Source organism: Crocuta crocuta, unplaced genomic scaffold (genome assembly GCF_008692635.1).
Source record: "Crocuta crocuta isolate KB4526 unplaced genomic scaffold, BGI_CrCroc_1.0 scaffold217, whole genome shotgun sequence".
Taxonomy (NCBI): domain Eukaryota; kingdom Metazoa; phylum Chordata; class Mammalia; order Carnivora; family Hyaenidae; genus Crocuta; species Crocuta crocuta.
In genome coordinates, this window is record NW_027532208.1 from 6,893,966 (window position 1) to 6,909,306 (window position 15,341).

Genomic DNA, 15,341 nt, shown 5'->3' on the forward strand with positions numbered 1-15,341 from the left:
TAATAACAAGTTATTAAACAAAGTATCCAGTAATATTTTCTGAATAACTATTGAGTGAAGAAAGGCATTAACTACAATTATAGATCATATAGTAAACAATAACACTACTCAACATGGTGATAAAGCTATACTAATAGGAAAATTCATACATAAGTTCTTTTATTCATAAAAATAAACCCTAAATAAAATAGTCCTTTAACACAGAAACTTATAAATAATAAGAGTAAGGAGAGAAAGCAGGAAGGAAATGAAGATAAGTTATAAATAGAAAACAGGAGAAAAAAATTCCTATTAATTAAATAAAAGTTTCTCAAAAAAATCAGTGAAATAGATAACTCCATGACATACATTAATTAAAAATAAGAAAAACAAAAATTACAATTAAGAGAAGCTATAACAGGGGCGCCTGGGTGGCTCAGTCAGTTAAGCATTTGACTTCAGTTCAGATTACGATCTCGCGGTCCAGGAGTTCGAGCCCTGTGTCAGGCTGGCTCTGAGCTTAAAGCTCAGAGCCTGGAACCTGCTTTGGATTCTGTGTCTCCCTCTCTCTCTGCCCCTCCATCTCTCGCACTCTCTTTCTCAAAAATAAATAAACATTAAAAAAGTTTTTTTAATAAGTAAAAGGACATTAAAAAGAGAGAGAGAGAAGCTACAACGCTACGCTTGTGGTGAGCACGGCCTAACATATAAAAATGTCAAATCACTTTGTTGTACCTCTGAAACTAATGTAAACATCGTGTGTCAACTCTGCTCAGATAATGATTTTTTTTTTTTTTTAAATTTTTAAAAAGAGGTACAGAGGTGCCTGGGTGGCTCAGTCAGTTAAGCATCTGACTTCAGCTCAGGACATGATCTTCATGGTTCATGGATTTGAGTCGTGTGTCAGGCTCTGTGCTGACAGCTCAGAGCTTGGAGCCTGCTTCAGATTCTGTTCCCTCTTTCTCTCTGCTTCTCCCCTGCTCATGTTCTCTCTTGCTGTCACTCTCAAAATAAATATTAAAAAAAATTTTTAAATAAATAAAAGGAGGTACAAATTTCCACTTATAAGACAAGTATTAGGGTTTCCTTTATAACATAATAACTATAGTTAACTCTGCCATTAAGAGAGTAGATTCTGACCATTCTCATCACATGGAAAACATTTTTCTCTTTTTATACGACAGATGTCAAACTTATTTTGGTAATTCACAATACATGTAAGCAGAATCATTGTGATGTATGCCTTTAATTGATACAGTGCTATATGTCAATTATTTCTCAATAAGGAAAATAAGAGAGATACTATAATGATGGTAAGAAGATGTTTGTAAAGAAAGTTTTAGGGGCACCTGGGTGGCTTGGTCGGTCTGCATCTGACTTCGGCTCAGGTCATGATCTCACAGTTTGTGAGCTCAAGCCCCATGTTGGTGGTGGGGGAGGGGGGACTCTCTGTGTGGAATCAGAGCCTGCTTCGAATTCTGTGTCTCCCCTCTGTCTCTGCTCCTCCCTGCTTGCACTTTGTATCTCTATCTCTCTCTCTCAAAAATAAAATAAACATTAAAAATTTTTTAAAAAGATAATGTTTGAAACAATTCTGTGTATAAGTATATGCTCATAAATTAAGTAATTTTGAGGAACTGGAAACGTCTTGAAGATAATATAAATCTTCAAAATAGACTAAAGAATAATTAAATGGTATAATTAAAGAAATACCTTAAAACAAAATGAAACAAAACAAAAACCCAAGCAGTTTTATGGACTAGCCTACTCAAATTTAAGGTCTTAAATATATCTATACCATATAGAATTTATTGCAAACAACAACAACAAAAAAATGATTGAAACAGGACAAATTAATTTTATCATGCCAGAATAAATTATGTTTCAAAACCTAACAATGACACTTATAGCTTTGTATGAACTACAGGTTGCTCTTATTTATAAATATGGATGAAGAAATCAAAATTGGTGTCAAATCAAATTTAGAAATTTCATTACAAATTCAAATTACATTAAGAAAATGACCTACCATGACAACTAATGTTAATCTTAGGAATGTAAAAATTGTTTAATAGGAGGAACTTATTAATATTATATCATATCAATAAGTTAAATATGAATAATCATGTGAGCCTATCATGAGAGATTCGAAGGACATTTGCTAAAAGCTATCATATATTCATATTAAATGAACCGTTGGTAAGTAAGATATTGATTTCCTAATATCAACATCAAATCTCACCCTTCTCATTTATACCTAATCATCAGGTTTCAGTCAATATATGTGGAACTAAATCAGACAGTATCAGGTGGGGGGAAACAAAATTGCCGCAATATGTAGATAGAGTCACATACAGAACGGAGGAAACTCAACTGAAAAGCACATGCCCACTAACGAGAGAATCCAGGAAGGAAGCCAAATAAAAGTCAAAATTCCAAAACAACGATGCTGGCAGAAAGTGGTTAGAAACATACGACAACAACATTAAAATCGTATTCAGAAGAGCAGAAATAGAAAAAATACACAGTTATACCTCAACAAGAACGTGTGGAGACTACAACCCAGAGCCCCGAGGGTCAGGAGCTCGGGGAGAAGGGCCCGCGTACCATTTGGGAGGTGGCTGAGAGACCTCGTCTTTCCACCTCCCTGGCCAAGTCCGTGACCCTCAGAAACTCTGTCTATGGCAACAAGATCTCTGACCACAACTGTGGTCAGAAGGCATCTCTAGCAAACACTGAATGATCTCACGTACATGAGAAACCCAAGAGTCAGACTCATAGAAACCAAAGAATGTGGTTGCCAAGGGCTGGGAGGAGGCACAGGTGGGTAGGTCATGGTCAAAGGGTACAATTTCGGTCATGCAAGATCCATGAGTTCTGGAGATCTACCATAGAGCGTAGTTCCGACGGCCAACAATATGGGATACTTAAAATTTGCTAAGAGGGTCGATCTTAAGTCATGTGTTCTTAACCATACACACAAAATAGCAACAGCAACAGTAATAAGGGGGGAGGGGGGGAGGAAGTGTGGGAATGGAATGGATCTGTTCATCTATCTTGATGGTGGTGACGGCTTCACCAGTGTGTGTTCATCTCCAAACTCTGAGTTGTGCATACTACATATATACCATTCTCTACAGAAGCTCGCCTTTGGGTGCTGCTTGTGGTGGGGTTTCCATGATCTGTCTGCCTGGCCTCAGGAGGTTCCCAACAACTTTCATGCCTGCCTTGTTCCTTCCTCTGCTTCTGGTGCACTTTCAAGCAAGGTTCTACCCTTCAGAGAATCAGTCAACCATTTTTCCTTTTGTCCTGTCCTCTGCATTTAGGTAATTGTGAATAGGAATTCTACATCTGCCTGAGAGTTTACAGCGTCCATATTACACATAGACCCTGTTAGACCTCTGAGGGGAAGTCGATCAAATAAAAGAAAACCACCTTGCATAAAACTTGGGAAGATTCTATTTGGATATAAGAACGAAGTCACTGGTGCTATGACTTTCCTGATAATGTGACCAGTGACATTCTCCTCTTGCCGAAGTCACTTGACAGCCCACCCCAGTCACAGACTCAAGAACCAGTCATGAATTGATTTAGAAAGGTTTTTAAAAATTATTTTCAACTTTTTTCCTGAGTATAAAAACAGGGGGTAACAGTCAGCCTTGAGTTCCCTGTGCCTTCCGCAGCAGAGAGCCACATGGAGCTTTGGATGGGTGGCCACCATCTAGAGGCTTCCATGAGTTTTTCCTCCTTGTGGCTGGTGGCTGAAATTTTGATGATATGCTTTCATACTCTCATATCAATTTTGTGCCTTGTTCACCACGACAATGGGAATATGTATTAGAAATTCCAATCATCTTCTTTTGCCATTGAAAACACTTGTTTTATAATATGATTTTGTTCACTTGAGGTCTTGGTAATCTCACTGACAAATAACAGAATAGGTCATACAGCCTAATGCAGAAACTTCAGGAAATAGAAACAAAGATAAATAAAAACCGATATTCACCTTGATTCCAATCCATAATAACGAATATCATCAGGATGGTTGCGTTTTCTCTAGTGTTTGTCCGTGAATATAAATGGATGTCTAACAGATGTAGAACAGCAATGTAATTATCCTGCACATGCAATCTCTGTGGACTATAATGTGGAAATATTATTTCAAATAATTGTATAATACTCCATCTTTGTAAGTGCCTCTTCCACATCTCTGACTAATTTCATATGACAGAGTCTTAGACATAGAATTATTGTTAATTATAGGGTTTAACATTTGAAGAGTTGTAGCTAAGTATCGCCAGAGAGTTTTCAGGCAAGGTGTACAATTTACGTTTCTATTAGAACATAAAAGTTTGTCCATTTTATCCCACTCTTGACTGCACTGGGTATTATCCTAGTTTTATTCTTTTCCAAACTGCTAGGTTAAAACTGTTGCCCAATTACTAATTTACGTATCTTAGATTTCCAGGGAGGTTGAGCTGTTTTGATATGTATGTTGAAAATATTGACCAACTATCGCTCTTTATTCCATTGCTCTACTGTCGTGTTAAGAGGTTTTCATATTGCTTTAGCAATGCTCTTCACATAGGCTTTTTTCTGTCAGTTGCCATATTTTTTCCTGTTCATTTTTGAAATATTCTTTCAAATTTAATAGTTTAATATTTGTACTTATGACTCTTACATTGGCTTAATACTTAGAAAGGTATGTCCTGGGGGGCCAGGGTGGCTCAATAGGTTAAGCATCCAACTTCAGCTCAGGTCATGACCTTGCAGTTTGTGAGTTTGAGCCCCGAGTTGGGCTCTGCGCTGACAGCTCAGAGCTGCCTGCTTTGGATTCTGAGTCTCCCTCTCTCTCTCTCTCTGTCCCTGTCCGCCACATACTCTCTCTTAAAAATAAATGTTAAAAAAAGGGGGGGCATATCCTACTTAGAAACCTAGTTACCTGTTGACATGTAATTTCTCCACTTTTTAAAAACAGCTAAAACTTACAGATTAACGACCAATTATACTTATAAATATGGATAAATAAAAGAAAACCCCAAGCTACCAAGGTCTGACTCAGACCAGTAAGCTGGACCAGCTGCCCATCCCACATGCCTGGCTCCCTGAAATCTCCATGGCTCAACGGCTTGCAAACTGCAGTGAGCATCAGAGGCCCCTGAAGGGTGTATTGAAACCCAGGCTGCTGGACGTCCCCCACCCCCACCCCCTGCACTCCGCATTTCTGATTCAGTATTTCCGGGGCGGGGCCCAGACATTTGCATTGCTAACAAGCCCCAGGTGATGCCCATGCTGCTGGCTCAGGAACCACACTTCAAGACCTACTGCTGATGCTAATGCTTTCCATAACCCGTACTTCACAAGTCAGATCGCTTTGGGGATTCAGGCACTTGCTGTCAGCCTAACGGCCTTGTGATGGGCATGGCTCCTGAAAGCTGTTTAGGCTCTGTTCCATGATGACGATCTAGGGAGCAGCGGTTTGGGATCTGATAGAGTGGCACGTTGACAAAATACTGGGGAAAAAAGGAGACTGCTGGTGCCAGATTTGATGTGAGGAGAAACGCTGTTTACTGGAACGCAATTTATCGTTAACGTTAAAAAAGTAAAGATCTTGGTGTTTTCTAGGTCTTGGCCTCATGTAACAAATGCCTCACATGATCAACTGTGATTTCTTCTGTTTCCACATTTGCTTGCCCTGCAAGTTTCACCAGCGTTCAACCTCACAGGATGGGACAGGTGATCTCTGGTGTTACGGGTGAAACAAATGTAGATATTTAATAGATTCTTGACTAGCTAGGAACTGCATTTTCTTTCCTGCAGTTTTCTTTTTTCTGATGGCAGAATTAGCTTTTTGGAAAAGCTGTGGAGGTTTTTGGAAAACACAAAAAGATGGGCTCACTCATCATCCTACTGCACATGACAAATCAGTGTGAATGTTGGGATGTCTTTCTTTCCCGCTGTAGTTCTATGTGTAACAGATCTGGATCATAATTCAGCTTGGTGCTTCCTTCGCAGGTCGTGAGCATAGATCAAGTGCTCTCAATTGCCTGTGAGTCAAGAGTTTTAGGCACAGCTCCTTGCTCGTCTTAGCCACGGCCCTGGGGCTGGCACAAAAAATGTCCCCAGCAAAAGCCTGGGGCCTGGGCTGGGGAGGACTGGCCTCTGCGTCAGGTCAGTGATGAGGACTCTAGGACCATAGTGGAGAGGGAGAGCCCAGGAAGACAGGACACTCGAGCAGGGACTGGGGATGGAGGGACAGAGGCCAAGTCTGGAGAGATTCCTGGGGAGCAGCTGCAGGTATTTTACTACATCTGTTGTGTATTAGTCTACCAGATGGGGAGGAGTGGACAGCTAGACAGGAAGCTGAACAGGCCTCCAGTTGGAGAAGCTGGCGAGGCGGCCCTTGATCTGGACCAAATCTGGGGATGGCTGTCCCACACACTTTGATGTTAGGGTAACTTACGGTGTCCTGAACATGGCACACAGCGGTGAGATAAGCCAGCTATGATAATGACAAGCTTGCGTTTGCATAAGTGAGGCTCGGGACGTGCAGGCAATACTCTCAGGCATGCGTAAAAACCAGGGCCCCCGTACGAGTTTCCTGTTTCTTGATCTCCAGCCTCAGACGCGTTCCCACACACCCAGAGGCATCCAGGAAACAGATTCATTTGCTTAAATATTTATGTGTTGTATTTCTTAAAACAGAACGTCTAAACCAGTGAAGTCTTGATGAATCTGGTCTGGATTCTGCACAGCACTGGAGGTCGAGGAGGAGAAAAGGTAAAGGGCTGTCCGTAGTGATTTGGGGTGGGGCTCTGTCCCCTGCCACCAGCGGGGCATCTCCTGTATTAAAGACTCCTCGGGTACAAGTGGAGTCATGTTTGAGGACTCAACTTCCTGGCAGGTGCAATCTACCCATCCCACCCTCCTCTCCACTGTCAGCACACACCAAGTCTTGAGGCTGACTTCAAACACCATTTCACATTTCCTCCCCCAGTAAATCGCTGCGGGAACGACAAACACACAGCAACTTGATGAACAAAGGGTAAGAATACAATAAAATTTTCCAGTTATTATCTACTCCTTAAGGGAGAGGCTCTGAACTGGCTGCCAAGAAACCTGTGAGCCTCATACCCCGAGGGCTGAGTACACTGGGACGGCAGAGACCCTGGGGTATGGCCCTGAGACCATCCTCCTTGGGAAGGAGGCTGTGTTAGTAGCCGATTACATCCCCCACTTCATGGACACCAATTTCCTGCAAAGAGCCAGGGGCTCATAACTTTTGGGATGAGTTCCAACGGGTAAATAGCTGTTGTTGCAGAATCTCAGTTGATTTTATTTTGCTCTTGGCACTGTGGGCTAGGACGGTGAGGAGGGAGCCCGGGAGGACGGATTTAATTAGCAAGATGAGCCTAGTGCCTGCTAGGATCGCTTCTCAGAACGCACAGAACAGCCACGGTCACAGTTTTCCTCTGAGGGAGGAAGAAACCAAAGCCTGGGGAAAATGAAAGGCCATGGTGGCAATGTGGGATCAGAAGATAGGCCAATTACAGGGGGCGCCTGAGTGGCTCAGTTGTTAAGCCTCCGACTTTGGCTCAGGTCATGATCTTGTGGTCCTTGAGTTCGAGCCCTGTGTTGTGCTCTGTGCTGAGAGCTCAGAGCCTGGAGGCTGCTTGGGAGTCCCTCTCTTGCTTCTCCTCTCCTGTCTCTCTCTCTCTCTCTCTCAAAAATAAATGAACATTAGAAGAAAAATTTTTAAAAAAGATAAACAAATTACAGAATCTTTACCCTTTGTGGTAGCCAATCTCCAAGATGGCTCCAGATGACCACTGCCTCTGGGTATTCGCCAAGTGTTTGGCTCCCACAGTGACTAAGGATGGGCTGTGTAACCAAGATAATGGTTCTGGATGTTACAGAAATGATGGAGTTTGACTTCCAGGAGTAGGCTGTAAATGGCACCATAGCCTCCCTGCCTTGTGCTCTCTTGGGTCTCTTGTTCTGAGGGAAGCCAGCTGCCATGTCACGAAGACACTCAGGCGGCACTCTGGAGAGGTCCATGTGGCAGGGACAGGAGGCCTCCTGCCAACAGCCAGCGTCACCTTGCCACCCACGTGGCTGAGCCACCTTGAAGCACTCCCCCCAGCCCCAGTCAAGCCTTCGGATGATCACAGCACCAGCCAGCATGTTGACTGCAACCTCAAGAGACACTGAGCTGGAACCACTCAGCTAAGCTGCTTGCAGACTCCCGACCCACAGAAATATACGACCCATGAGAGGTCGTATATATTTGTTGTTGCTTTGTATCACAGCCTATGGTGTAATATATTTTGCAACAAACAGATCGCTCATACATCCCGCCAAGTGTACCAGCCTATCTGCTTCCCCAAGAAACCGACTTTGTCCCAGAGGGGAAGCCTTGTCAGAGTTTCTTAAGTAAATGATCTTCCCCTTGCTAGCGTATCCACACCTCCTGATATCAATATCCCTGGCAGAGGCAGAAAGCTGCCGTTCTGCTACACTTCTGCATCATCCTCAACCACCGTAGCAAAGGAAACACACGGCATGCGTATATACCAACGTTCACACACACAGAGCTTTCTTTTAAGCCTGAAAAAATCACTCAAGCACTGGCAGTATGAACTTTTTTCCAGGAAGGACCGGATGCTCTGGATGTTTTAAGTACCATTTATTCATGCTATCTCTGCACAGACAGATGGAGGGGGGCAGTGTAGGAGGGTACAGCTGACTACTGAGAATTGATAGATGTCTCTCTTCTCCTTTGCTAGTCATAAAACTCTGAGCTGTGTGAGGACCAGCAGGTAAGGAAAGCCACTGCCATTAGTCCATGCGTTCCTGCATTCATTTAAATATTTCCGAGTGGAATTTTCCCCTTTACTAACTTTTCCCCATCCTGTTTAACTCCCTGGGTGAGGAGGAGGGTCTTTAATAAGACAAAAAAAGCACAGACACTTTGTGAGCATAATAGCATGTCCGATGTAGGGGAGAGGCAGTCAAGATACAGAGGGAAATATTTCCTTGCTGTGTAGATGCTCTGCTATGAAGAACCTGGGTGATATGAGGCCTCTACTTAAGGTGCAGATTAAGAACCTGGAGCTTTGTGCCCTCCAGGATGGATGCTCAGAGCCTAGAAGGGTACAGGGGGCCATGAAGGCAGGGGCAAAGGGCAGAGAGAACACTTAGAGAGGGGAATAAAGCAGAGCAGAGAAGCAGGGAAATCAGGCAGAGAAGGAGCTCCTAAATGTCCATCCAGGATGAATCTGCATGGGCTGAAACATGGCCTGGTGGGAACCAAGGTTCTCCCATCTTCTTAACTAGGTATTCATTTTTTATTTCTGTCAAGGGCCTCTACCTGTCTGTCCTCCTGAGTGTTGGGTCATATCTGGAGGCTTCCATCAGCAGGGAAATATTCACATCACACGGCAGGTAGAACCATGAAGGGCCTTCTCCAGGAGGAGTCAGGACTGATCATGACCACAGATGGGGGAGCTCTTGTGTCTCGCGCCCTTGGATGTCCTCCAGAACCAGGCCCTGTCTCTCTGCTCATCTTCCTTTATGCAACCTCTCTTGGTGAGCTCATCCTCGCCTGTGATTTCACCCACCAGCTCTGATGAATAGCAAATCTGGCTCCTTGTCCACGATCCACCCCTGACCATACATGTGCGTGGACTTGCCTTCCTCTCTTGGTTGTCTGACCCCCTCCTTACACTCAACATGTCCAGCTTAGGATTCAATTCCACACAAAGACTTCTTTTCTCCATGACCTTATCCCTGACCTTGGGATCATCTCAAGGCTTCTCTTTGCTCAGTTCCTAAAACCATTCAGCCAACGGGGTCTGAGGTCTTTCTCTTCAAACCATACCTTCATTAGGATCAATGACTATCCTGCGCTCACCGCCTTCACTCTATTCAAACGCATCGTGACTGGCCTGGAATGCTCTTTTTACTTCTTTGTCACTTACTCTCTGCCACATTTCAAAGTTTTCACCTCCTGAAGCCTTATCTGACCCCTCAAGACCACATTTGTCTCCATTCTGGAAGTTTTATTCAGTCTATTCAAAAATTAGCTATGGAAGGTCTATAGTGAACAATGTGCGAGGTGCTGAGGGCACAAACAGTGAAGTGTCAGGAGATAAGCCTCGTAACCATCACACCAGGCATCTCTCCTTTGTTTTCTCGCTCTTAATTGTGTCTCCCCAGCCAAATTCTTAAAGAGCCAGGTCTATGTCTTAAATGCCTTTTGTGAACCCATGGCAACAGACCATGGGGCACATAGCATGTTCTTATCAAGGGCCTGTTCATTATATGCAAGATGGTGGCAGGAAAAGACCAGAGACACCTGTCAACTGCAGTGTTTTCCTAGATTAGAGAATTATCTCTGGTTAAGAAAAAAAAGCACATCAAGAAATTAAAAAAACCATACTCTATTGCAGTAGTGTTTTACACGTCAAACCAACAACTCAACTTCACTTGACAAATTATTTGACTCAAATTTTAAAAACAGTGGTTGATAACCCATTTCCCAAATTCCATAATCATGAACTGATAGTCATATCATATGATTAAAGAACTAATATGAAAATGGTCTGTAGCACTTTCATAGTTGAAAGGTAGATACTTGAAATGTCTGAAGAGATTTTGCGAGACAGAAGTAAGAGCAAATTGAGAAGCATCGAACACAAATTCTTAGATGAAATCATTCCGTGCTGGTAAGGAAAGGGAACTGATAGGGCCTGAACACATGAAGCAATCCTGCCGCCCTCTCGGCAAGGATGTGTTGGAACAGGGCTCAGGCAATACCAATGGTGTCCTTTCTACGTGTCCCCAGGGGGAAAAACATATTTGTGAATCAGACATGGAGGAATGTCATTTCCTCCAAATGTAAACAAAGACAAAATTACAGAGCTATTTCACTCATCCAAACCTTGAGTATCATTTTGATTCTTTGTTTGAGGACCTGCTATGGCCTTCTACTTAGACATCCAGTTCAAGGAACATATGTCAGTCCAGCCCAGAGGAGACCTTCACAAGCTGAACAGCAGCTCAAGGATTCAGATTCAAACGTTAGTCCCAGGCGCATGTTTACTGTCAAATTTAATCTTTTAAAAAGAGGCGTACTCACCTGCCAGAAAATGCTGTCTATTGTGTTTCCAAGAAAACCATCGCGACCTTCCGAAGACACCAGTTTGGGGCCAAGAATGGTCATGAATTCATCAAAATCCACCTGGCCATCCCCTGGAAGGAGGAAATGTAAATATGAGTTGAAAACGAGTGGAAATTAATCTGTTGTTCCCAATGAAATAAACAACACCATGCTTTTCTTCTTGGCATGATCTCAATCAATGAAGAGCTGGTAGCATTACTGAAAATTGTCCAACATTCTTAAAATTCCAAAGGGAACACAAGAAACTGGCAATATTAGTACATCCAATCCCACATATTCCTAATTACTTGTCAGTATTGCTATAACTAAATGCCCAACCAGTACTCCCCAGCTCAATGGACACCATTACACCGGCTGTACCCTCTGGACCTCAAATTGCCCAGATGTACATGATAGAAATTGCAGCTTCATCCTTGTCAGCTACATAGAAATTTATATACCAAGTATTACACTTCTTCCATACCTGCGCCTGCTCTATCATCCTTGTTCATGTGATTGCTAGTCCCCTTCTGAAGATTATGGTAGGAAAATGTTTCCAAGAATTAATGTCCCTAGTTATAATTATAATGTTATTACTGGGATAGCTGTTTGCCCCACACTCTTACCTCCACACCGTCTCCTATACAGTTCTGGGTTTACTCCATCTCAAAGCATAAATGATCATGCTTTTTAAACATCAATGTCATCTTTTGTTTAATGTTTATTTCTTTTTTGGGGGGGGAGGAGGGGCAGAAAAAGAGGGAGACACAGAATCCGAAGCAGGCTCCAGGCTCTGAGCTGTCAGCACAGAGCCTGACGCGGGACTCAAATTCTAATCATGAGATCGTGACCCGAGCCGAAGTCGGACGCTTAACCGACTGAGCCACCCAGGTACCCCAACATCAATGGCTTCCTTATTTTTGGTGAAAGAATACACTATGGCATTCAAGTCCCTCTCTCCCTTTCGCTGCCTTTTGTTCCCCGCCTCTGCACAAAATGCCGTGCTCTCTCAGAACCTCATGCCTCTGTTCATGCTGTTCCCTCCACCCAGGACGCTGTCCCCCACTGGTCTACCTGGCACTTCATTCTCTATGATGGAGCTTAAATATCACATTCTCTTTTTGTTCTTCTTTCTGACCCTCAGCTCACGGACAGCGTTGGCCAAACTCACTTCTGCTCTCCTACTCCCACAGTGCATCTATCACAGCCCTATCTGCCTGTGTCCCAGGCACTAGTTTGTATGCCTATTTCCCACCTGCAACGTAACCTCTGCAAGGTCAAGGACCTGGCCTGAAACTACTTTGTATATTCTACATACTGGCAGGTGCTCAGTATGTACTTTGAGAGTGAATGAATATTTCTTGCTTGTTTTTTTCTTTGCTCAGCTCAGCATCTTTCCTGCGAGATCTGACCGTGTCCACCAAAGGGTGGACTTGAGCGAGCTTAGACAAAAGCAGACCTTCAAGGCATTGTCTGAGCCCTGGTGACTCATCAGTGTGACATTTGGCACCCTTAGAACTGCTCAGGGGGGCATCTCCACCAAGAGCTCTCCACATGTTCGCCCAGCTGGTGTTGACGTCCCAGGTGTCTGCACACAAGTTTGGCAAAGTGCGGACACATCAATCCATTCCCAGAGTGCAATCACCTTCAAAGAGTCCTCATTCCAAACCTATTTCAAAAACCTGAGCAGATGTCATTATCAAGATGCCAATAATTCTGGAAAAAAAAAAAAAGTCTGGAAACAGATTGGGGTGTAGATAAAACACCCTAGGGGGTAAGGGAGGAGTGGAGAGTCAGTGGGAAAGGAAAAGATTTAGTACCAAATGGGTCCAACAGTCACTGGCTACTGGAGGAAACTAATTGACTTCTCATGCTTCAACAAAGACAGAGACATCTAAAATCCCACCCTCACTGGTCATCATGAGAAGGCTAATTCAAGCAGCGATGAGTTACCATCTTACCTCTCAAATTAGCAAAGGCTTCTAGAATGTTGGCAGAGATACAGAGAAGAGGTAGGCTCTCTTATGCTTTCCTTGTACACTCATCCTGGACACTGACTGACAGTATTTAAGATGCTGTAACATGCTGAATCCTTTTGACCTAATAACTTCACTTTTTAAAGAGAAATATAAGGCAAGGAGACTTAAATGCAGACCAACATATTTGCCCCCAAATAGTCATCCACTATTTGTGAACGTGGGAAATTGGAAGCTATAGGAAAAGAAGGGCCCAGTCTTCCTGGCAATCACACTGCATTTGGCTCCAAGTCTCAGGAAGAGGCGCACTCATTATCCACCTGCATTGACCCTCTGCTCACCCCAAGTCGTCCCTGCTAGTCTGGTGCTAGATGGCTGAAAAGTCTCAGACTAGAATATGCCTTCTCTATAGAAATGGTATCACCCTCGATAAGGTGAAAATGGATTCCTAGGAGACAATTTAGATACTACGATGGTCTGTGGCCCTCCTAGGGTCTTAGCACATAAACAGATGTATAGTATATCTGTGCTATTAAAATCTTATGGGGAAAGGCACCAGGGAAATAAATGCCTTAAAAGGCTCCTGGTCATGGGGTCGCTCTAAAGAAGGAGAAAGAGATAGAAGAGGGGAAGGAGGAGGAAGGGGAAAAGGAAGAAGAGGAGAAAGTGGAGGAAGAGGAGGAAGGGGCTGAGGGGCGAGGTCCAGAAACAGAAACAGTGGACAAGAAGATGCCCCAAGTACCATGGTCCCTCCTTCTGGAATATTCTATTAGCACTGGGCATCATCCCAACTGTCTGTCACCCGAGGCGACATCTAACAGTTCACAAAGAAGCTCAAGGGCATGGATCATTGTTTTTTACGAAGCCCTATGACCTTAATTAAAACATGTTCACCAAGCTGGGTCACGCAAGCTCCTGGCCACAGGGTCATTGAGAACTGCTTTCTCTCACTTGATAGCCTAATAGGGGGTGGCCCATAGGATGTGGCCGAGCACCTGATTCTCAGAGCCAGGAAAGCAGGGCTGTCTTTGAACAGTCCACCTTCCGGGTAGAAGGAAAGAGACCATTCACCTCTCCGAAACCTCCCATCCCCCATAGGGCGTTGGGAGTGTGGCAGTGCAGAGCTGGTATGTTTCAAGGGTCTAAATGGAATTGTGGCCAAAGTCATCAGGGAGGCTTCACAGATGGTGCCCTTGGCTCTGAGCACCAAGCCCCAAGCTGACAAGCAGAAACAACAGCCTCCGGGAAGGAAGCAGCCCATCCACTACTCAAATCCTTGGCCAGAGAGAATGTTCTGGGGACAGGGTGAGTATGGTCCTACGGGTAGTGCTAATCCAGTACAGAAATACAGGTGGCGCATCACAGACTTTCGGTGACTTGGAGGAGAGGTCCAGTTCATGGGAGAATTTGCATTTAAGAGATGCTATTTAAGAGACGACATTGCGACCTCAGATTTTTTTGTGATCAAAATACGATCCTCTTTCCCCCTCCTCCCCTCCCCCCCCCTTTTTTTACTGTTATGGAGCAGAGGGAGATTTCTGCAAGCCCACACGTTGCAGAAACAATCGAGGTGGGGCCCCCATAACTCTTAGGAGTTTTTTCAGCTTTGGCTCCTGAGTATGTGTGCATAGCACATTTTCCGTAGACCTGCTGGAAATGAAGACCTCTCCTCGTAATGCACAGCTCAGCCCCAGTCTGACCAGTAGTACAAAGTTCTATTAAGATTTAGACTGAGGAAAAGGTCTCTTCAGCAGATCCTGGTTTAATGGATAAACAGAACTGGGAACACCCCATAAGCTATCAACAGCTCTCCCAGAAGTGTGGTTCCCCACCTCCCCACCCCCCACTCCAACCATCCCAGGAAAACTGAGACAAACAGAATCTCAGAGGAAAGTTTTTCATTAAGTCTCTTATACGAAAACCATTCCCAGGAAGGAGCAAGGTCTGGAAAGTCTGATGATCAAAATATCGACCTTTTCCTGAGCACTCACACAGTGGGGGGCATTGCTTACAGAAATTTCCATACGCTAGTTCACTGAGGTCTTCCAGCAGCCCATTTCACAGATGGGGAAACTGAGGCACGGAGCGGGTCAGTATCTCGCAGAAACTCACAGGGAGATCCCAGGGAGCAGATCTGGGATTCCACTCTGGGAATGGACTGATGTATCTACACTTTGACAAACTGTGTGCAGACACCTGGGGCTCCTCTGGGGAAGCAGAGCCGC

At 44.0% G+C, this 15,341-nt stretch overlaps 1 protein-coding gene across 1 annotated transcript in view; it reads right to left on the reverse strand.

Moving 5' to 3' along the window:
* The window catches only part of CALN1 (calneuron 1), a 476,734-nt gene that overhangs the window by 168,200 nt on the left and 293,193 nt on the right, over positions 1-15,341 (reverse strand). The window contains exon 4 of the mRNA XM_077777941.1: positions 11,120-11,232. Within this exon, the coding sequence (XP_077634067.1) occupies positions 11,120-11,232 (113 nt within the window). The remainder of the gene's footprint in view (positions 1-11,119; positions 11,233-15,341) is intronic.